Source organism: Pezoporus occidentalis, unplaced genomic scaffold (assembly GCF_034315485.1).
Source record: "Pezoporus occidentalis ecotype Australia unplaced genomic scaffold, CSIRO_AGI_Poc_V1 ctg28, whole genome shotgun sequence".
In the NCBI taxonomy this organism is placed as follows: Eukaryota; Metazoa; Chordata; class Aves; order Psittaciformes; family Psittacidae; genus Pezoporus; species Pezoporus occidentalis.
In genome coordinates, this window is record NW_026914718.1 from 7494076 (window position 1) to 7516963 (window position 22888).

Sequence of the window (22888 nt, forward strand, 5' to 3'; positions counted from 1 at the left end):
TCATCTATAGAATGAAGATGATAAAACTAGTGATCTTCTGAATAATGGAAATAGACTGATCTAGATGAGGTGGATAGCTCAGAAGTGGCTGTTTTTATGTGGAAGTATTGAGGTTTCCCTGCCCAACTGATCCTTGATCTACTATTTTTAACAGCACTTGCTTACTTGTTTTAACAAGCTTTTAGAATTATATCCTTCACCCCAAGCTGTTAGTGAAAGGATCTACTTTAACACTATGATCCAAGTCTTTATTTCCTCTGTACCCTAAGCACTTCAAGAAAATAAGGAGTATAGATTTTGATTCGGCTTTTGTGATGCATAAAGCCTGTGTTACATCAGAACCTCAAAGAATAAAATGAGGGAGGGAATTACTTCCAGCATGGAGCTTTTTAATAGTTTGGAAAATATAGGACTGCTGCTCTTGAACATCTAATACAGGAATGTCCTGCTTTTAGAGGAGGAAAGACGTTATTCTGGCAGGGAGGATCAGTGGTAGAATCTCTTCAACTTGAAGATTGTTCTTAGGTAAGACTGACTTCTTTTCCCCTGAACTTGAGCATCGCCTTGGCATTGAATACTAAGCCGGTTCTGCTGACAGACTTATCAGGTAAGCAGCAAGACACAGTTAAAGGAATATTCATGACCATCACAGTTAGATGGCACTCTGTTAATAGCTAATACTTCACAGGTACTCCCAAGATCATCCTACTGATCCTTTCATAGGTCTTGCAGTAGTCAATGTATTTCCTACCCACACAAAAGAAACAGTTTAGGCTCTGGTGATGCCAGCTCCCAGGAAGATGTGAGGGAGTAGCAGTAGGAGTGTTTAGACAGCTCTTTGTCTGAAAACAAATGCTATTTTAAACTAATTCCTCAGTCTTGTAGCGTACCCATGCTATGTATCCATACCAATGCTTTAAGTAGTAGGCATAAATGTGCAAGTGCTCCAAAAATACTTCTTGGATCGTTTTATATGTGGTGTATTCTACTCTGACAGTACTAGTTATATGACCTCAAAACTAAATCTTCTACTTGGCTTTTTTTTCCACTCAGCAGCATGATTTGTGGACTGCATCTTAAGTCAACTGGTTTACAGCTATATTTAATATTCTGGTGGGTAAAATAGCCATGCTTTTAGGCAAGTTGTGAAGTACAGACTGTGTTTTATGAGACTGAGTTGGAAGTCCAGGCTGCTTTTATTCGGGCAGGTAATCAGCCACAGGGATTTCTGAGATTTAACTTTACAGGTGCACATACGTGGCACACTTTTGTTTTCAGTGAGGCTGGACTTTCCTGTGCTGGCAGCATTGACCTTGCAACTGGGGCAAGTACAGCTCTGCCCTTGAAGCTTTCACATGCTTCCTGCAGCACCTCTGAAGAGCAGCTGAAGAATCTATTTGCTGCTTGGCACACCAGTAACAAGCGGTAGAGGCTGGGGGATTGGTTTGAGCAGACTGTCTGGGCCTCGGAATTTGACTCCTTATTTGTAGCTGACTAAAACCTCTGTCACAAAGCGGTGTGCTGCAGTCACTAAAGTGGAGCCCGTGGCTTATGCTGGCTTGCCATGTTTTAATTCTATGTTCCAAGTGTCAACTTGGTAGCACCCGGATGGCATAAAGCTTTCCCTTTTACAATGTCCTGTCTTCTGCCTTATGTTGGGAAAAAAATTAATTGCAGGTCTCCCCATGAAAATCAAACTCTGGAAGACCAGAGTCAATGGCATCTCTCCTTCCCCCCCCACTTATTGCATGCTGAGAGAAAACACATACATGGCTTTAAAAAAAAACAAACTTCACATTCCCCTGACTCGCTGCCATCTCAGACAAGACTTATAACCCCCAAGTTATTTCATGGCCATAGAAATAAGATGTCAGTATTTCTGCTGAACTCCGACAAGGATCATCATTTCAGCTGTTAAATTTCTTTCTGGTGAAAGAGCCAGGAGCTCTGAATTTACTGCTGATGTTGCTGATACAGGGAACTATCAGGAGCCACCAGCATTATCTCATCACAGGGAGATATGCTGTATAATACTGGGAGATAAAACACAACTCTGCATTCAAGCTATGGGAATAAGAATCCTTGTGTAGGTAGCTTTTGACTACCTTGCTTTTCCCCAGAACATATTGTGAATTACCAGCAAGGAATGGGGAGTCATTTTTACTAAATGACTCTTAAAACATGTAGGAGGGAGAAAACACATTTTAATGTATATTTTCCCCTGTCATCTTTTCCAAAGGTCTCGGGAGGAAAAAACAGTCATCTTCCATGAGATTTAATGTGTGGTTCCTAATGTCAGTGTTAACGTTCACCTTACTAACATCAGGGCTTTATCATGCCTTTCTTTTTCTTTCAATGTAAACATAAGCACAGAAACTGAATTCCATGTAAGCCCTTCCTACTCCTGTCAAGGCAAATCTGTTTCTCCTTTGCAGACTGCCACTATGTATCTCATCTTCGTCCTGAAATCATAGCTTTGTACCACTGCGTCTTGATGTTTCAGAAAGAGCTGCTTACTCTAATGCAGTTCGGCTTACTCTAGCTATCTAACTGAGCCTACAAGATTAGTTAGAATAAAAGCATAGTAAGTCCACAAGGTCAACTGAGTAGACAGAACTTTTCCTTCTTCCTGCTTATGTGTTCTTTACTGCTGTTCTGTGGTTACCATGTCTATCTTGAAAACCATTTTGAAAGCCTTACACGTTTATATTCTTGTGGAATGATTCATAAAATAATTGTAGTAAACAAAAAATAAGGTGGAATTTATTTCCCCGAGTAAAAAAAACTCAGATGTACCAAAACAACCAATACTAAAGTATATACAGAAATGAATCCTTTTCATCTTGAACATGAAACCCCCTTTTTAAATAGCTAAACCTACTCCCTCTTTACACTCAGCTCCCAATCCTAGAGGCTGGAGAAATGCTTGAGGTGTTGTAGAACTATGTGTATTAATGGTGATGATGTTGAAATTTTATTACACACAATAAAACACTTAAGTTTTATTAACACAGCAATTTTAAGTAGATCCCCTTGATTAAGTTTCCTTTCCTTCAGCAGTGCTCTTTATTTCCCAGCTGCCAGTACTAGGACAAATACACTGAACTTCATATAGGCTGTATGCAGTACAATACAGTACAAGCTGCTGCTTACGAGCACTGTAACTGAACTCCCAGTGCTCTGTATGTAATACAATAACTTTACAGAGAAAAGACACTTCAGCAGACAGCTGGCTCCTGCTGCAGGTTTGTTGGCAATACCTTGGAAGTTGCTGTTTCCTGCCACAATCACATGTGGCAATTCAGAGCCAAATCTGACCAAGGCAGATGACCCTTAGCACAGGTTTTACAATAAAGATATGTTTGATGGAGAGTTTTTTAATGCAGTTCTCTTCTGGCTGCAAAGGGGCAGGAATGGGCAACCAGCGTAGGATGTCATACGTATCACCTATACATTCCCAGTTTAATAAAGCCTTTTCTGGTGGTTTCTTCCTCATCCTTTGGATTTTTCCTTTCACCCCACCAGAAGAGGTCAAGGAGCATGCAGCAGGTGACTGCTGCTAATCGGATTCCGACTTCTCATTAGATTTAGATGACTTACGCTTTCTCTTTTTCTTCTTCTTCTTTTCTTTCTTTTTCTTTTCCTTCTTTCTCTTTTTTTTCTTATGTTTATCTCTGCCTTCGGAGGAAGTGGAGCTGCTGCTGTCTTCATCATCCTCATCGCTGTTATCTTCTGAGGTAGAGTCCTCCAAGAGCTGCTTCAGCTCCTGTATCCTGAGTTTAAAAACTGGAATGAGAATCCTTTCTAGCTCTTTTTTACCTGTAAATCTTTATTCTAGCTTTCATCTGTTTCCTTCGTAGCCTGAGAAATGAGAGCTACATGCAAAGGGCAGGGGAACACTTCTGCTTCTGCCAAATTACACTCCTGTTACAGTATTTGCAGACTGATAAAAGCAATCCCTTTAGACACATGCAGATTCTCTGTTCTCTGGGACTTCCCATCCCACAGGATGTCAAAGGCAGAGCACAATACTGGCCAATATTTATGTGTGCAAAATAATAAGGCTACAGCTATCACCAGACCATCCAAAGAAGTTCTGCAATGCAAATGCATGTTGGAATGCTGATATTATGATGTTCATTGTCCTGATGACACATAGATGATGGTACTGAAGCCTTTTTTAGGCCTACAGGTAAACTAAATGCAAGTACCTGATTATTATGGCATAAATGAATGACTACTCTATAAACTCTGTTTTGGGGAAAAGTGTGGAAGATGACAGAATTAAAAAGGCAGGAAGTATTATTGTGTGATTCTTAAGAAAGCAGAAATGCATTCGTGTCTACCAACATAAAGAAACTGCCATTAAACAAAATGTAAGGGTAAGCTTGTATCAAGATTTCCCCTATATTAGTACTGTGATCAAAATGAAAACCAAACTGAAAATACAGTTTACTATGGAGCCACACTTACCTCTTTTCTCTTTCTTGCCGTTTATTTTCCTTTATTATATTATACATCGGATCTTCATGTGCCTTTAAAGTGGAAAACAGAAAATCCAGTGTTGGTAAAGCAAAGTATTTCTTACTGACTGTTATATTTCCTAAAAACAAATAAACCAAAGCAACCCAGATCCAGAAGCTTTTATCAAAAGATGAAATACAGTTAGCAAGCTCTTAATTCCCAAGTATACTCTCAGGCTTACCATACTTAAAGTGAACTGGTTTGGTTTTTATTACTTTAATGAAGGGGACCCTTCTTAGGTATAATGCCTCTCTGCCTCTTCAAGCAGTTAGCTAAGAGAACACCTTTCATGTACTACAGGGATAGCCAGACAAACAGAGAAATTCAAAATACTGAGCTGTATGTACCCTTATAGCATATTCTGAATATAAACACACAAGAATGATTACAGGAGCAAGGACTATAAGACAAACAAATAATGAAGTTGGAGTTGTCCTTGCTTGCTCTGCACTACCATTATTGGTTCTTAACTCAGTTCTTTTGCAGTGGAACAGCATTGCTGCAAAGCTTGTGGTGAAGGAAGGTAGCAAATAAACACTGCAGATATTTAAGGTGAGTTCATGCCATGCAAGAATTCAGCAAAAAGATGGGGTGATAATTTCTGTTGGAAGATTAAGCAAACAAGTTCAACAGAGATGAGGGATCTGATGTTGACCAGAGGTGGGAATTAAAACATCAGTAACAAATGAAAGATGTTAGGAATGCACCATGAAGGGCCTTGGACATACAGCAAGAGTTTGAAGCAACAGAGAAAAAAGAATGAGAAACAGTGAAGAATAGAGGCAATCTTGTTATGGGAGAGAGCTAAAACTACTCTTTTCAGTAGCATACAATCAGTATGAGCTCAGAATCAGGAGAGAATGAGTCCAGACTACGTTTTTAAGGATAGAAATGAGGGCATAAGACAAGGTCACGAGAGTTTGAAATACAGGTTAAGAGTGCAGAGCCACAGGAAAAGTTAAAGAGGTCACGCAGAAAGAATCTGCAGAACTGAGATGCAGCCTCATGTAGCAAGAGATCAAACCTGTAGACAACTGGATTACAGACCTAGACAACAGGCTTCATGATGTGGTTGTTCACAGCGACAGCAGAAGGCTTGAAGCAGCTGCAATGTGGGCAGCTCAAGCTTGACTAGACATGTTTTGTTATGTTGGCATTTTAATCACAAACACTGAGTATAATGGTTGAAACAGCTTCTTGAAGGTTTTCAATGTAAATGTAAAAATTACTAATTTTCCTTTTGAAGAGTAGATTTTCTGCAAAGCAGTCAAACATCCAACCACATCTGTAGCTTTTTCTTTATTAGGAGATTTTCGGCATCTGTATTATACTAGAGACAGGGGAAAAGTCCTTAATAAAGCATCATCTAACAGGCTTCTCTTCACTTGCAAGATTATGCATTGTCAGTATTAAAAAGTACAAGCAGTAATACTACAGCATTTGTACTCACTACTCTAAATTGTTCCAATTTCTGGTTGCCTTTAATGAAGAACGGGCATTCTTTATCTCCTGTTCTGTGTCCATAACGCTTACACCTCCAACCTTTAAAAATCAAAGAGCAGCAGTGAATTGCATCTCTGAGCCAGATCAGAAAAAAACCCCACCAAAACCATATTTATGCAAATTATTTCCCATGTATTGGAACAAACAGTATGATGTCCATAAAAGCATGGCCTTTATGAAAGGCTAGGCAAGGCTACTGCATCCTTCAAGATACTTTTCTATCAGCACGAGGTCATAGATTCATAGAATGATTTCAGTTGGAAGGGAAATTAAAGCTCACCCAGTTCCAGCACCCTGCCATGGGCAGGGACACCTTCCACTAGAGCAGGTTGCTCCAAGCCCTGCCCAGCCTGGGCTTTAACACTGCCAGGGATGGGGCAGCCACGGCTTCTCTGGGCACCCTGTGCCAGCACCTCGCCACCCTCACAGGAAAGAACTTCTGCCTAAGAGCTTATCTCAATTTCCACTTTTGTCCTGTCACTACTTGCCCTTGTAAAATACCCTCTCCACACTTCTTGTCAGCCCCTTTAGGGACTGGAGCTGCTCTGAGGTCTCCTCTTAAGGAGCCTTCTCTTCTCCAGGCTGAACCAGCTCAGCTCTCTCAGCCTGGCTCCAGAGCTGACCTGCTCCAACAGCAGCATCTCCATGGCCTCCTCTGGACTTCCTCCAACAGCTCTATGTCCCTCTTGTGTTCCAGCCCCAGAGCTGGATCAGGACTGCATGGGGGTCTCACCAGAGCACAACAGAAGGGGAGAATCCTCTCCCTCGACCTGCTGGCCAATCTACCTGGACCTCGTCATCTGTCCAGCAGATCTGCCCTCCCCCAGTGTAAGTGGATGGCTCATGAAGGTCCAGTGACATCTGGAATATTTTCAGCCTTACACTGCATGACTTTGACTTCTTTTCCCAAAGGCATCCAAAGCCCTTTTGTTGGGGCATGTGCCAGGAATTCTCGGGCACCTTCATTGCCTGGCACATCAGGTATGCAGTCCTCTGGTTTTGTTTCATTCTCCTATGAAAAAAAAAAAAAGAGAATAAAATAACTTTTTTAACTTGGTAAAAATTAATACCTCAAATGTTCAGGCTTTCACTTACTGTGGAAGCTATTTTCCCTGTAACATTTCTTTTTTCTTGTAACAGGTAAGGGTTTTTAAATGCTTTTAACAGCATTAAGTAATTTGCTTTTGTCCCTCACCCTTGAATTTTCCAGTCTGAACTTTATTGCCATATTAATTCCATTCCTTCCTGTTTTTTTTAGTAATTTATTTAAATAAGTAATGTAAATGAAAACTTAACAGACAAACAGAGGCTTCTTTTCCCTCTTTCTTCTAAGAAGACATAATAATTAAAAGCAGCCTTTACATCACAGATTATTTCTTTAGGTTAAAAGCACTAAATGATGGCTTAGGTATACAAATTTGGCAAAAGACGTTATAACTGTGAAAGGAAAAGTATTTTTACACAAATATTCGAGCATTAATAACCGCGAAGCATCCTGAAAAGATGTCACCCAAACTGAAAGTCTGCTTTACCATAAATGACTCCCCTTTAGCCTCTCTATTAAATACTGCACGAAGCGTGTGCGCTAAGAGGTGATGAAAGAACTGGTCTCATCCTATCTGGGCATTTCACTCTGGATTCACTAAGTCACGGTTCAGGTTGTAACTGAGGAGAGTTTTGAGTTTTACCCTGGAAGCACCTAGTATACAGGTAACAGTCACTTAAACACCTAAAAGACAGGTTTTATGAAAATCCCTTGTCATGCTACACATTTACTGCAATGTATTTACCAACCTTAATGAGCCCAGGGGGAGGTTTCTCATAGCTGAAAAGCAATAGGAACATTGTTACTCTGCAGCTTAGCACAAACACGTTGAGAACATACAGTACTTTGATGGTACAGAGCTAGAACTTTCCTTTCACCTCACATTTTCCCTTGCATTTCATTCTGTCAACAGGTACCAAGATGCAAGCAGACTGAGACACAGTGTTTTTCATATCGCCACACACGCTTCTCGCAAACATCCTTCAGGTTCATTCTCATGTGGGAGACCTGCTTTCATTGCACTGTTTTACAGGGATGTGTGGTACATCCAGTTCACCCTCAGCTATCATAAACGTACAATTCTCTCTTCTTTTTCTGTAGCACTCCCACCCTCCACCCCCTTGGATCTCACTGATCCACTCCAGCACTGCTGAATCACAGACACAGCCAGCTGAAAACATCAGAGTGTTCCTTACATCCAACCCTGCCAGCCAAACCTAACACATACTGATTTAATCTCTCTGTGTATTAAACCTAAAGACAGAACCATACTGACCCAAATATCATCTTTCCTGCAGCATTTCTTTAGAGTTAACAGCAGATACAAAATGTATTTAAATCCAAACAGCAAGCAGGCACTACTTAGAGCACAGCATCTGAGAAAGCACCTGTGTTGGGAGTCAAACACCGAGGCACTATGAAATGGTCTAACTTTTTAGTGCTGCTTAGTGCATTTCACTACAGATTTTTACTTCCATTTGGAAAGGAAAAAAAAATCATATTCTTGTGAACCTCCTGATCTTATTCCATTAAAACCCTTTCAAAGAAATACCATAAACCTTTCACAGAACTGCGGATTACTGATGGAGTCATTCGGCAGATCTCAAACCTTTGTATCTTAATTTCTTTTTTAACCCACTAGTGGGAAGCGGCTGCACAACCTCTGCTTCTATGCTGCAACTCCAAGACTCCCAGGAACGTGGAAGAAACTCATTTTCCCTCCACAAGAAGTGGTTATAGAGTCACCGAGCAGCCCTGCAAGTGGCCCTGCTCCCAGAGGCACGGTCTGCTCATGGATAACAACGAGCCACGGTTTCACACAGTTACGGGGCTGAAGCAGCCGCTGAGGGAAAGGAACGGGCCCTGCCTCCCGCGGCGCCAGGCGGCAAGTGAAACCCCAACACACCCGGCCCCCCCAAGCCGTGCACTGGGAACGATCCGCAAAGGGGCGGGGAGCCTCCCTCCGCCGCTCCTTACAAGGACTCGAGGTGCTGGATCTTCTGGAGCTCCTGCGCCTCCAGCCTCTTCCGTTTCCTCTCCTGCCGCTCCTGGCTCTTCCCGCTGCGCGCCGGGGGCTGCGACCGGCTCTCGAGCCGCGCCCGGCTGCCCTGAGCCGCTTCCTGCTGCTGCGCCCCCCCTCGCTGCTCCTCCTCCGGGCCCTGTGGCGCCGTGTGGGACATCGCAGCTGTGGCCAGAGCCCCGGCAGCCGCCGAGGCCGCGGCGACGCGCCCGCCCCTCCCCGCTGCGCATTTAGGTTTCACTTCCCCTCCCGGGCGGGGCGCGACCGCCCAAGCGCCGACTGCCTCCGGTGCCACGGCCGCCTTCGGATCTGCAGGCGTGCACGGCTCTGGGGGGGAAGGTCGCCATGTTTAGCCCATCGTGAGGCGGCGGCGGCAGCAGCGTGGCTCCCCGCCGGCACCTTTCCCGGCCAGTAGAACTAACATATGGAGTGTTGCGCTTTCGAAACACCGATATTTAAAAATAAATAAGTGATAATAACATAAACCCCACCTCAGCGCCACAACCATTCACACACGGGTTGAGGCGGGTATCCCAGAGGCCGGGCAGCAGACACCAGGGCAAGTGGAGAGGCAGAGGCTGAGGGTGCCATGTCACCGAGGCCTCGGGGCGGTGGGGATGCAGTTGGAGGGTGTCTGGGCATGAGGAGAGCAGCTGGGTATGCAAGGAGGGCGCCCATAGTGGTGGTCACAGGCCACCAGGGGCCAAAATAGGCGTGGGCGGAAGGAGGAGAAGGTCAGGGACATGCCTGCAGCCCCCAGAACACATGCAGGTAGGTTTGTTGTCTTTCCTCTTAGCGAATGGGGAGGGATAGCCCGTGGAGGAATGGGCTGGCTGTGGGACAAGCCCATTCGCTTGCCGCAGGTCCGGCGAGCTCTGGCCAAGGCTATGCTGGAGCTGCCTGACAAGCAAAGGGCAATTCCCTCTTCAGCCCAAAAGCACTCCTAAACAGCCCGATCTATACCATAGTTTCGCAGTTCCCTGCCTCAGCCATGCTGCTTGGGCTGCAGGATGAGGAATGGAGGCAGGTCGGTGTTGGGAAGGTGAAGTCTGAATTGCTCCTTCAGCCTCACACTGAAGTTCAAGGGCACATGAGATTGCTTGAGAGCTGAGTGAAACATACAAAATGGATCTTAGAAGTGGAGGAATTGAAGGTGATTTTGACTGTGATCTCCTTGCTGCTTCAGAAGTGGCAATGATTCGGAGAAAACTCCAGGAACAAACTTGCCAACAGAGTTTCAAGTTGACAAGCAGATATTCTTTATTTCGGCCCGGGAGACGCGGGGGATAGCTCCTCCTAACGTGTGTCCCCGAATTGCTCTACAGGTCATCCTTACATGGTCACTGAGCATATTACATCATTTTCCAAAAGGTTTCCGGCATGCGTACAAAATGTGGTGGTCTTTAAGGGTCGTTTACTTTTCCCAACAAGCTTAATGAACATTACAGACATAGCAATCATCCTGGCCTTCTACTTACCAGTTAGTTTAACTGCTCTCATCCTGGGCATCTGCTAGTCCGGGATACTCCCCGTCCCAGGTCCTGTCCTTCTGCTTTTCTCACGCCTTTTGTACTGAGGCCCTGAGGGTCTGAAACTATGTCAACTACCTCCAAGCACAGCAGTTACTTTCCATTACAAAGCCATCAAACTTAACAGTACTTAGAACTGATTACATTTTGTATGTACTTTTGTGCCTCCTTGTCTCAGCAAAGGGTGCTGTTCCTTGGTAACTGGTATCACAGCACCCTCTGCTTCTGGAGTAAGACACAGCCATGAGAAAGCCCATCTTTTACAAAGGAAATAGCAATCTTACGGTTTATTAAACCATGTAATATTATTAAACAAGCATTACTTTAATGTTGTTTTAGCTTCTACGTGGTAAAACCTCATTTACTTGGGGTGAAAGTGTTTCTCACTTGCTTTCAGTTAAGTGGCTGCCATTGTAACTTCACATCCCAGGAAACTATTTTTGTCCAGTCTTTCTGGACAGTTATTTCTGTCACAGTCTTTTGCAAGGATTTGGTGCTTATTTTAAGGTTTCAACAAAATAGTCTAGCTCTTCATTGCATATCATGCCACTAATATATAATATTGATGATTTTTATTTAATGCTCCAAATTTTGTAGGCTTTCTTCCCTGGAAAAAAAGCAGCAGCCATTCATGCATGAAACAACTCTCAGCAGCAAAGTGACATAATCTTGGAGATGCAATTCTCAAAAGAAAACAAACTTCTGATCTTCATAAATTAATTCCAGCATATCCTTCTGGTGAAGATGTCATGAGATGTCGTGTAAGTTGTGAGAAAACATTTTTCATTCGTTTAAACTGAAAGAGGAAAGATTGAGATGAGCTCTTAGGCAGAAGTTTTTCCCTGTGAGGGTGCTGAGGTGCTGGCACAGAGTGCCCAGAGAAGCTCTGGCTGCCCCATCCCTGGCAGTGTTCAAGGCCAGGTTGGACCCAGGGGCTTGGAGCAACCTGCTCTAGTGGAAGGTGTCCCTGCCCATGGCAGGGGATTGGAGCCGGATGAGCTTTAAGCTCCCTTCCAACACATACGTCTCTGTGGTTGATTCTGTGATTCATCCCATGGGTCTGTAGTTAGCTCATGTGTTTTGCTTTGCAGTGGGCCCTTCAGCAGTTTTACTAATAGCCTTTCTTTGGGACTAATCTGAGAAGAGACTGAGCTGCTACCATCTCTTGCCATGGCAGGACACAGCAGTTGACCCAAGGTGCAAAACTCAAGACCTCTTTTCTAAAGGCTGAGAGGCAAAATCAGTTTATTTGCTAATCTGAGTTAAATACCAGTGTGTCTACAGAGAGTATGAGGCGAATGCAAGGTGATGTAATTTGAGGTAATCCACTATGATGCACATTAAGCTGATGATTTTCATGTTTGCTGGAGGCCAAGAGATTTGCTGCCATGACACTGCAGGTGTGTGGGAATACGTCAAATGCCATCAGTCCTTTACATGGTCATGTATCTTCAAGCAATGAGTGAGGCAAGAGATATGTTTTTAGGTGTCACAGTTACATTTAGAATGTCTGAAAGGACTTAGATGAGACACAGTGTCAGTTTTTCACTCTATTTAAAGAAATGGCAATAGTTACTAAAAGTTACGCATCAGCTGGGCTGATGCCTACTAAATAGAGACTTTATTTTGGAAGCAAACTCAAGTGATTTTTGTCCCTCTTTTCATTCCAGTGTTATTTTGCTATTTTCAAGTGCCTTTTTATTTCATGTTTTCAAACCAGCAGAGTAGTCAGACTTTGAAACGGCTTTCCAGAATGTTTCTGGACAGTGACAGAAAACCTAATGAATTCTGAGGTGGTTATTTTCTTGTTTATGAACAATATTTTGTGGGAGGGATGTGTGCAATAGCAAAAGAGACAGGAGTTCTCTAGAAACCCTATCAGTCTTGCTTTTGTACACCCTTAATGTCCTAGTTTGGCTGGATTGAGAAGACTTCTGCCAGTTTGGAGCAGGTAAGGGCCTGGTTTAACCTCAGATTCAATGTTTTCAGCCTTGAGAAAATAATTGACACAAATTCAGGAACTAAATGCAGTTTCAACAGAAGTGTGGGGTTGCAAGTGGAGGCAGAAGGACAGACCATGATATATTATCCTCTTCTTACCCTTAAGTCAATGAGAGCTTGGCTGTGTTCTTTGCATCCTGGTGTCTTGTATGTCCAGGCCTTAATTTCTGAGCACATCAGGGCATTTGTGTAATACTCTTTGTGGCGGCAACTTAATGTTGCACACAGAAGGTAAAATTAAATAGGTACATAAATCTGCTCAGGCGCAGTGGTTTACATGTGTTCTTTCTTCGGTTTGATACAAATAATTCACAAATGCATTTCCTCGTCTGTCTTTTAGAAGTTATCTTTATCACTCTATTACCCTGCTCAGAAGTACCTAGCTGTGAGGTCAGGCTTTTCCTACGCTCCAGTTTCTAATAGAGGGAGATTATAAACTACAGGTAGCCCCAAAGTGTCTCTTTTGACCTTTGCTGAGAAAAGCCCTGGATTCCCATGTCTGTTGCACACTTACCCAAGGACACAATTGGTTTTGAGTCAGTCCTTAGGGAAGATCAAAACAAAATGAATTGGGAAGAAGGAGGGAGTAGAAAAAAAGTAGCTGTTATTTTCAGTTCTAGTTATTCTGGAGCAAAGATTCTCAGTATCTGTTGCTTATCTGTTGCTTAAATTTGTTCTGTTTAAAGGGTTTATATTAGCTGAGGATCTGGTTCCTTGTACTTAGCAGGATATTTATTTGAAGTTATATTGGTTCTTCCCTTTATTTGAATATAGTGCTTCAGGCATTTCAAGAAGTTCATTTTGGGGGAAATGTTGTCTTACCATAACAGCTGGCTGTTACAGTGCTGTAATTCCAGCTTTATCAAAGCATCTAAGCAGAAGCATTAACTGCTGTCACAACACAAAGTATCTAAAAGGCCCGTATGTTTCACAATATCCATTACAACTTTGTTATAAACAACTGAATGTTTCAGCTACAAGCCCTAATGCTGGACCCACTTTAATTTACATCTGTGTCATCCCATGGGCATCAGTATTCCTGTGAGAGCGTGGCCCTGGCAGAACATCAGCCAATCTGTTTCTCTCCATTTTTGGCTGGCTAGAGCTTTGAGCCAGGGTCTGTTTCTGATTATGTGTCAGATATTACGCACAGGAGAGGAATCCAGAACTGATGTTAGGCTCCATGGGAAGCTAAGTACCTCCTAATGGGATCCAGAAGGCTGAGCAGAGCACAGTCTAAATCCAGCATGGCCAGCCTACCACTGCCTGAAGCTAGCTGATAGGAGACATCCATGACTCTAATTTCTGGAACATTTCTGACCTCAGCACAGGCTACCTTGGAACAGCAGTAGCACTTTGAGCCACTTGAGAACCTTGGTTGTGAAGAGAGATGCTGACATGCTTTCTTACAGAGAAATTTAAAGTTTAGTTTAAGTGGAAGTGCTGCAATTTCTTTTGTATGCTAGCTTAACAATTAGGAAATGAGAGACTTGGATTCAGTTCCCTCCTTGGTCTTGGTAGTCAGTGATGGTGGCACTAGGAAAAAGTACCCCAACCATCATGTTAATGGCTACATTAGTGGGAGCCACCAACCGTTCATGTTCCACTCTTTGGGAGCAGCAGAGAAAAGCATTTGATATTCATGGGGTCGGAAGGACAAGTGTGTTTGAACTTGGTTGTGAGTACACTAAGAAGGGTGCCCATCCCAACACTGAAAACTGTACTTCTTTCTGTAAGATACAAAATCAATGTTCTAAGCAGGGGCCAGAACCCAGTTCTCCCTTGATTAGCAATATTGCACCACCTGACAGTATTGTGTTCCTATTTCCGCCTTCTCAGATTAATCTCATTTTAAAACTTGAGAGTTCATTATAAACTGGGCTCTGGCTCCTGCTTAGGTCACTGATTTTGTGTGAAAAGTGAAAACTTTTCCTACACACCTGAACCTTCACTGTGGTGTTCACTGCCACACATCATCATGTAAAGGGAATGAGGGAGCAAATGTCTGAAAGAACACAACAGCCACAGCTGCAATTCGTACAGTCCCTGTCAGTGTTCAAGACTGTAAATGTCTACAGGGGCAAGCCTTTTAGCGAAATTGGGAAGAAGAACATGAAGGTTTTGAATCCTAGCCAAGCATAGGAGTGAGCTAAGCGTTGAGTTGCTTATTTCTGTAAAGACTGGGGTACTACCTAAGGTATTCAGAAATGTCCACCTGCAGGAAAACTCTACCGCTAAGCAAGGAAATGTCTTTAGAAATTAGGGTTGGACAGCAGTTGAGAAAGGTTATTTGAAGTGCAGCTGTAGTCTGAAGCTCCTTTGTAAGGCTGCATCTCATTTTAAGCACTGAAATACTCAGCACAGGTGAGGCTGCACTTCAAATCCTTTGCGCGGTGCTGGGCCCCTCACTGAGACATTGAGGTGCTGGAGGGGGACCAGAGAAGGGCAATGGAGCTGGTGCAGGGTGTGGAACACAAGTGTGATGGGGAAGGGCTGAGGGGCCTGTGGGGTGTTTGTCTGGAGAAGAGAAGGCTCAGGGGGGACCTTACTGCTCTCAGCAACTGCCTGACAGAAGGATGGAGCCAGGAGGGGGCTGCTCTCTGCTCCCAAGAAACTAGTGACGGGACAAGAGGAAATGGCCTCAAGCTGCACCAGGGGAGGTTTAGATGGAGATGAGGAACAATTCCTTCCCCAAAGGGTGCTCAGGCATTGGAATAGGCTGCCCAGGGCAGTGCTGGAGTCACTGTCCCTGGAAGTGTTCACACACTGTGTAGATGAGGCTCTCAGTGCCATAGGTTAGTGGTGGCCTTAGCAATGCTGGGCAACAGTTGGACTGGATGATCTTAAAGGTCTTTTCCAACCTGGTTGATTCTGTGATTCTGTGATCCCAATGACTGATAATCCAGTACTTAAGAGAGGAATGATTATCTTCCTTCTTGTAAATTCTGTCCGCCAAGCCTCTGGTTGTTGATTGCATGGATGAACTCCCTCCATCCTTCTGTGGAAATACTGCCTTACTGATCACTTAGAGCTTGTAGTGGCAATGTCACCTATTCCTTCCGAAGTGTAATGCTTACTGTCTCTTCAGGCCACCACACAGTGAAAATAAGCTGTCTTTGATCTCTCTTCAGAATTTTAACTCCCTTAAGATTTTAGAGAAATGAAATCACTGAGTAACTTACATTTTTCACAAGTTTTTGCCCTTTTCCTTCCAGTCTTTGTAAATAAACACAAGTAACTGTATGCAGTCCTGGCCATTTTGCATTGTGCCACTGACACTTTTGGAAGAATGAGGCTGTAGTTGATGGGGGCATATTAGTGTAGTACGCTACTGATAGAGTTTTGTATCTCTGGGTATACACTGACATGGTTTCTCTTCTGTTAATGGAAGGCCTCAAATAGAAGGCCTCAAAAAATTACAGAGGCAAAGCTTCATGTAGCCTTCAGGGGGCTTTGCCTGACTAAGGATTGAATACATTTGGGAACTGTGTGAGTAGCAGGAGCCCTCAAATGCATTTGCATTATGGTGCATTATGCAACAACAGTGGGGAAGGGAGAATTTGGCTGACAACTCTTGGAGAGTCTCCCAAGTTCTTACAAAACGTACCATCCTTTGTGGGATTGCTTGTGCCCAAGCTGAATGGGCAGGACTTTGGTTTCATAAGAGACAGCCAGATGCAGTGAAACGGGTAAGTCTCTATTTAATCTGTTTTTGACAGATGAGAGGTTGAGTCAGGATTGCTGCAATTTGAACCCCATATTAAAGGGAAGATAATTATTCCAGATTGGATGTTCCTCATCTATTAAATCTATATATATACTGCTGCTTAACTCCCAATGGTTATAGTCTTACTGTCATCAGGGTTGGCAGGAGTTTTGCTACTGACTTAGCAGGGATCAAGGCTAGATTCTTTGCCTGGTAGCCAGGGTTTGTGTTTTCATAGTTGCAGGAAATTCCTCCTTCTGAGCTTTGGCTATATTGTTGTATCAGTGATCAGTTTGCAAGAACTTTTTCCTTGCAGAAGCAGATTCCTTTCCAGAATTTCTTCTCCAGAATACAGTGACTGATAAAACAGTTCTCATTTAAGTAATGCCCAGCGTATCAAATAAAATAGGCAAATCCATCTTTAGGGCCAGTATCTGCCTTTGGTATGTCCCCTCTGAGCTGCCAACTTTCCAGTGGAACACTGGTTGAGTTGCCTAAGAAGGCTCCAGAAATAAAGTGATGAAAAATACAATCTAAAAAGTTGAACGCAGAGATTCTTGGTTCTGCTTCCCACCTCTGTTAAAAAGGGAGATGACTTCTGTTAAAATAGCTGCTCTGTTAGTTCCATGCAAAGCAGCTGTTCCCACTTAATCACAGGTTTTTCAAAACTAGCCAAAGTTTGCAGCTCTTTAGGCTTCAAATACTTCCCAAATGTCAAGTTACCATCAGTTTCTTTCTAGGTAACTGCAAAGAAATGAATGGAAACTTGCAGTTCTAGAGCTTCTTCTTCCCCTGACCCTGTTGAGAGGGTGATACAGAAGGACCAGAGTAACAGTGGTACAGCAATGAAGCAAGAGTTAGTTATACAAGTTGACTCAGGAGTGTCTCTGACAGGAGCGAGAAAAGAATTCTGGTATGGGACTGTTGAAACTCATGCCAAACACACACAAATAATGTTTCCCAATGGTGGGACAGGAGCCTTCATACCTTTATTCCGCTGCTTTACTTTTGCTATGAATGACATCCAGGAACACTCCCTCACTGCTTGAAAGTTAATCTCCTCTCTTTCCTGATGCAGTCTGTATCTAGGCAGATTTGTACATGGCTTATGTCACTCATGGAGTGTGTAAAAACAATCAATTTATCATCCTCTAATAGAGCTTTCTCCTGCCAATCTTGTGTGCTGCTTTTGGTCCTGTTTAAATAAGCTGAGAAATGAGAGGAGTTCTGCCCAGTTATAATGTAATTTTAACAATGTACCAGTGGTATTGTCCAAACAAATAGATGCTGGGTACCAGTGGGTAGGCTGTGTTAATGAAACATTAGTTAAATTATCTGGAATGCAGATACAATACTTAGATTGTAGGCTGTGGGGAAAAATAACAGGGCATTTGGGGCCTCCCAAAATACAAGGCAGCAGTGGTAGAATTGAAAATTCAGGCACAGTAATGGAGGCCTCAGAGCTATAGGCACAAACCATAAAGAGGTGACTAAAGAAATGTAGCTTTAGAAGCTGAGTCAGTTGATTTTGTGGGTTAATAAAGAGAACAGAGAACAAGTCAGTATCACAAGTAAAACCTAAAACATGCAGTAAACTGAGAAATAACATGGGACTGTGAGCCAGCAAAGAAAGAGCAGCTGCCAGCCCCTCCTTCCTTACAGCCTTGGGTAACATGGTTTAGTGCAAGGTATCCCTGCCTATGGCAGGAAGGTTGGAACTAGATGATCTTCAGGTTCTTTCCAACCCTAACTATTCTATGATTCTGTGATTCTATATAAAAGTGACCTAAAGTAAGGAGGAAGAAATGCACAGTATCATTCTCCTCCTGGCAAAAAGGAAGAAAAAATCGTAAGTATTAGCATTGTAATCATGGCAAAGTAGTTGGAACACTGACAGCTTACTATAACCAAGCCTTTCTTCTTCTAAGGAAGATCTTTTGAGCCCAGTGGGAGGGTGAGCATGATACCAGAGAAAGGCATAGACAGTGCTAGGTTTGTTATAGTAGTTTGAATTATAATGTTATTGAATAAGCTGCAATAATCAGCTAATTGGACTATAAGTCTTAGCATGACTGTAACTCTTTCAGTTGCAAAGACTTTAATTCTTGGCTTTATGTTTATGGAGTGTTTTTTTAGCCCACACAGATTGCATGGGATGTTTGTTCTGGGCCCTAAGCATAAGGACAGACAGATAAACTTGGCTGTAATAGCTGGTGGAGAAGGTAGGCATCAAAGGCTGTGACCTGTGCTGCAAAACAGGCCAGCAAACCAGAAATGGGATGAGAATGTGCCCAGCACTCAGTATGATCTCACCAGCACTGTGCAAACACCTAAAGCTGGTTGTGTGATATGAAAGCACACAATTTTGTAAACCTGGGTCTAAAACTGTCTTTTAGTACACAGATCAGATGCCTGCAAGAGGTTACTGGGATACCACCCTCCACTTGCTCCACAGATGGACTCTTCTCTGTTAAAAACAAGTAGAGAGGTGTAGTTAATATTGTATGGATCTGTGAGAATCTGCTTCCACAAGAATGTAGGAATTTCTAGTAGAAGTGAAGTGTTAAGACTTGATGTCTGAATACAACTTATTTTCTCTCAAGATGCAATATCTGAATAAAAATTCATGCAAGAGTCACTAAATACTTACTGACTAGAAGAGATCTTCTACAGTGATCTTCTTGCACTTGGACCCCTCATAAGCACCTGCTGCAGGACTGCCTACATGCAGCGTGTGCTTGCAGCCCAGAACTCCCTGTGTCCTGGGCTGCATCCCCAGAGCATGAGCAGCAGGTCAAGGGAGAGGATTCTCCCACTCTGCTGCACTCTGGGGAGACCCCCCCTCTGCAGTCCTGATACAGCTCTGAGGCAACAACACAAGAGGGACATGGAGCTGTTGGAGCAAGTCCAGAAGAGGCCATGGAGATGCTGCGAGGGCTGGAGCAGCTCTGCTCTGGAGCCAGGCTGAGAGAGCTGGGCTTTTCAGCCTGGAGAAGAGAAGGCTCCTTAATGGAAGAGATTAGAGCAGCTCCAATGCCTGAAGGGGCTACAATAAACCTGGAGAGGGGCTTTGGACAAGGGCCTGTAGGGACAGGACAAGGGGAATGGCTTTAACCTGACAGAGGGGAGATTGAGATGAGCTCTTAGGCAGAAGTTCTTCCCTGTGAGGGTGCTGAGGTGCTGGCACAGGGTGCCCAGAGAAGTTGTGGCTGCGCCATCCCTGGCAGTGTTCAAGGCCAGGTTGGACAGGGCTTGCAGCAGCTTGATTTAGTGGAAGGTGTTCCTGACCATGGCAGGGGTTGGAGCTGCGTGAGCTTTAAGCTCCCTTCCAATCCAAACCAGTCTGGGATTCTGTGATACAGTAATAAGAACCAGTGAACAGTACTTGGTAACACTTATGCACTGTGGGCAGTTCCTGGGGAATTCACAAATGAATATGAATGAAGGGAAAAATAACAAGGTGTCCTGTTTCCCGTCTGCTCAGGCAGTGGCCACTGGCAGCTGCAGTGCTGGTACACAGAGGAGTGACTGACCTGACTTGCCTCTTTTCCAATCCCCCTCTGCAAATAATCCTTTAAGTCAAGACAGGTAAAGTGGGTTTGTGGTGTGCTCATTGCAAAATGCAGGAGGTTTTACCTCTGCTAGAACAGATAAACTTGCATTTCAGGAAAGCTGGCTTAATTTATTTTGTGTCAAGTTGTTTGCAGAGGAACGCTTTCCTCCTCTCTTCCCAAAACATAGAACTTCCAGAAAGCATTTTGTAGGCAAAATGCTTTTGGCAGGGGGTGGGTGGATGTGGGGGTGTGGGCTAGACTGGGGTTTGCATAAAAGGGTTCTGTCATAGTCTACACCTAATTTACAAACTGACTCTATTAAGGCTGCTTTGTTTAAAAGAATGTTGGAACAAAACCGTATTATTTTTAATTATAGAGCCATAAGCATTCTCGCGGACAGAGCACAGATTGGCCTGATAAAACCTAGGTGGGATAAATCAGTTACCAGGTTGTGACCATTTGCTTTACAGACCTTTTTGAGAAGGTTTTCAGTCTTCAAATAAATGCATAATACTTCCGCCCTCCCCTTTGATTCACTGAAGATGCTTTGTAACAGATGAACTACCAGTAATGGTTTGATTGTTTTGAATACATTTTAGACAACATCCTTGTTGCAGAAACTGCTCCTCTCTGCGCAGTTTCTGAGATTGTGCATGCGAGTCCAGAGAAGACCATGGAGATGCTCCAAGGGCTGGAGCACCTCTGCTATGGAGACAGGCTGAGAGAGCTGGGCTTGTTCAGCCTGGAGAAGGGTCAGCCTTCCAGTGCCTAAAGGGGCTACAAGAAATCTGGAGAGGGGCTTTTGACAAGGGCATGTAGAGACATGACAAAGGGGAATGGCTTTAACCTGCCAGAGGGGAGACTGAGATGAGCTCTTAGGCAGAAGTTCTTCCCTGTGATGGTGCTGAGGTGCTGGCACAGGGTGCCCAGAGAAGCTGTGGCTGCCTCATCCCTGGCAGTGTTCAAGGCCAGGTTGGACGGGGCTTGGAGCAACCTGCTCTAGTGGAAGGTGTCCCTGCCCATGGCAGGGTGTTGGAACTGGGTGAGCTTTAAGGTCCCTTCAGTCCAAACCAGTCTGGGATTCTGTGATTCTATAATATATATAGACTATGGTTTATTTCACATGAGTTTTGATAATTTGTTACCCAACGCATTTGCCATCTTGTTTCCAGCTACTCACAGTCCATGAGGTATGTCACTAATGGCCAGATTTTCAGTTTATCTCCTCCATAGAGGAACTTCTCTGAAAATCTGGTAACTGATTTCATATTTATGTTGAAATTTCAGCTTTTCTGAAACGATAAGGTTTAACCTCCATGCTCTCTATTTTCAAGGGTATTTAGACCTGAAAACTTTTTGAATGACAAGCTGATAAGCACTAATGAGGACAGCTGTTAGTGTGCCTCATTATGTTGTGACCCTCTGCAGGGAAGATGCTGAGTACCTAGTGGCAGGTGAGACTTTCTCCTGGCATGGCAGCGTCTGGAAGTGAGTAGTGATTCACACTGATTACCTGCTATTTGTTTGACTTACTTCGAACCTCCGTAGTGGGTGGAGTAGAGAGCAACTGAAGATGTATTGGAGTAAGTGAAATGTGCCTACAGGTATCCACAATTTAAAATGTATCCACTTCTTATGCTCTGTGCACTTTTGTGTTTTTACTGCTAAACTACTACCAGTAACAAATCAGAATGCAATCTGCATGTGGAGGTGGCTGATCAATCCAGCATGACTCTGTGTCCTGGTTTAGGCATGTGGTCAGGCAACTTGTTCACTCACTGCCCCCCCCTTCTTTCCCTTCCCCTACTCCTGAAGGGACAGAGAGGAGAATCGAAAAGAATGCAACTCCCACAGGTTGAGATAAGAACAGTTTAGTAACTAAGGTATAACACAAATCACTACTGCTACCACCAATAATAATAATGATAAAGGAAATAATAGGGGAAGAGAATACAACACCTCAGCACCAGCCCCACCCCACCAGACCAAGCACCCACCAATACCTCCTCCAACCATGTAGTCCTAGCCCTTCCAGGTAACTCTCAGTTACCTCCTGGGCATGACGTGCTGTGGTATGGAATACCTCTTTGGTCAGTTTGGGTCAGGTGTCCTGTCTCTGCTTCCTCCCAGCCTCCCCTCCTCCCTGGCAGAGCATGAGGCTCACAAAGTCCTTGGCCAAACCAAAACATCATTGGTTTTATCAGCGCTGTTCCCAGGCAGAAAGTCAAAACACAGCACTGCGCCAGCTACCAAGAAGGAGAAAAATGACTGCTACTGCTGAACCCAGGACACTCTGTGACAAGTAAAGAGCTCTGTGGCACAGTATTTCTTATGGCCCACCAAAGAAAAAAGCCCAAATCACCTGGATCTTTTTGGTCAAAAAAGGCATTTAGGGTCATTGTTAGACCCTCATGAGTCACACCATTGACAATAAATTTAATTACTCCTAATGTAATTCTGTGTAACTGATAGAATTTTTATTAAAATTATTTGGGTACAAAGAGCTGTTTCAGGTTCCAGGAGTTCTGAACTTACCATGTAGCTGCATAAAATAAAATAGTATTTGTTCAAAATGCTGCTTACTCAAACCAATACTTACTGAGGATCCTCAATGAATATAGTTTAGCCATATTTAATACTTAAAATGTGTAGATACACTGTGCTTCTGTGGTAGTTTCAAAGTATCTGAAGATCTCCAAAGAGTTTACAGATGCTTAGGAGAAATTAGCTTTGAGTTATAATTGGGGCCTTCCTTTTCCTCACTTGAAATTCAGCTCAGCAGAGAGAGCATAATGGTTCTTTCACATTAGTTGTAACCCAAAACTATTCTCTAAGAAACTTCTTAGTAGTTTGAAAGAGAGCACATACCGAGGTGAGCAGCTGTGGAAAGCTGCAGAGGGTAGAAGTAAGTAATTCATAGTTCATACAGATTATACAGCCAAGCCCATCATTCTGTGACCTCTCTGAACATGACCTACTGATTAGAAGCAGACTGGCATTTTTTTT

At 43.5% G+C, this 22888-nt stretch overlaps 3 protein-coding genes across 4 annotated transcripts in view; 1 reads left to right on the forward strand and 2 right to left on the reverse strand.

The window, feature by feature from the left end:
- KBTBD2 (kelch repeat and BTB domain containing 2) overlaps positions 1-22888 on the reverse strand; it is a 330011-nt gene that overhangs the window by 24592 nt on the left and 282531 nt on the right. The window lies entirely within an intron of this gene.
- Positions 2742-9345, reverse strand: RP9 (RP9 pre-mRNA splicing factor). Of its 2 annotated transcripts, XM_062625513.1 has the most exons (6): positions 9050-9334; positions 7822-7852; positions 6910-7039; positions 5975-6066; positions 4474-4535; positions 2742-3773 (listed from the first exon to the last, which is right to left on the reverse strand). In XM_062625513.1, exons 1-6 carry the CDS (start codon positions 9250-9252, stop codon positions 3560-3562), a joined length of 732 nt encoding a protein of 243 aa, XP_062481497.1. In that variant the 5' UTR covers positions 9253-9334; the 3' UTR covers positions 2742-3559. The 2 variants fall into 2 exon arrangements, with proteins under 2 accessions (XP_062481497.1, XP_062481496.1); XM_062625512.1 differs by lacking the exon at positions 7822-7852 and having other exon boundaries at positions 9050-9345.
- FKBP9 (FKBP prolyl isomerase 9) overlaps positions 11270-22888 on the forward strand; it is a 31165-nt gene continuing 19546 nt past the window's right edge. Inside the window, exon 1 of the mRNA XM_062625484.1 lies at positions 11270-11382. The gene's annotated coding sequence lies outside the window, so the exon portion shown is untranslated. The remainder of the gene's footprint in view (positions 11383-22888) is intronic.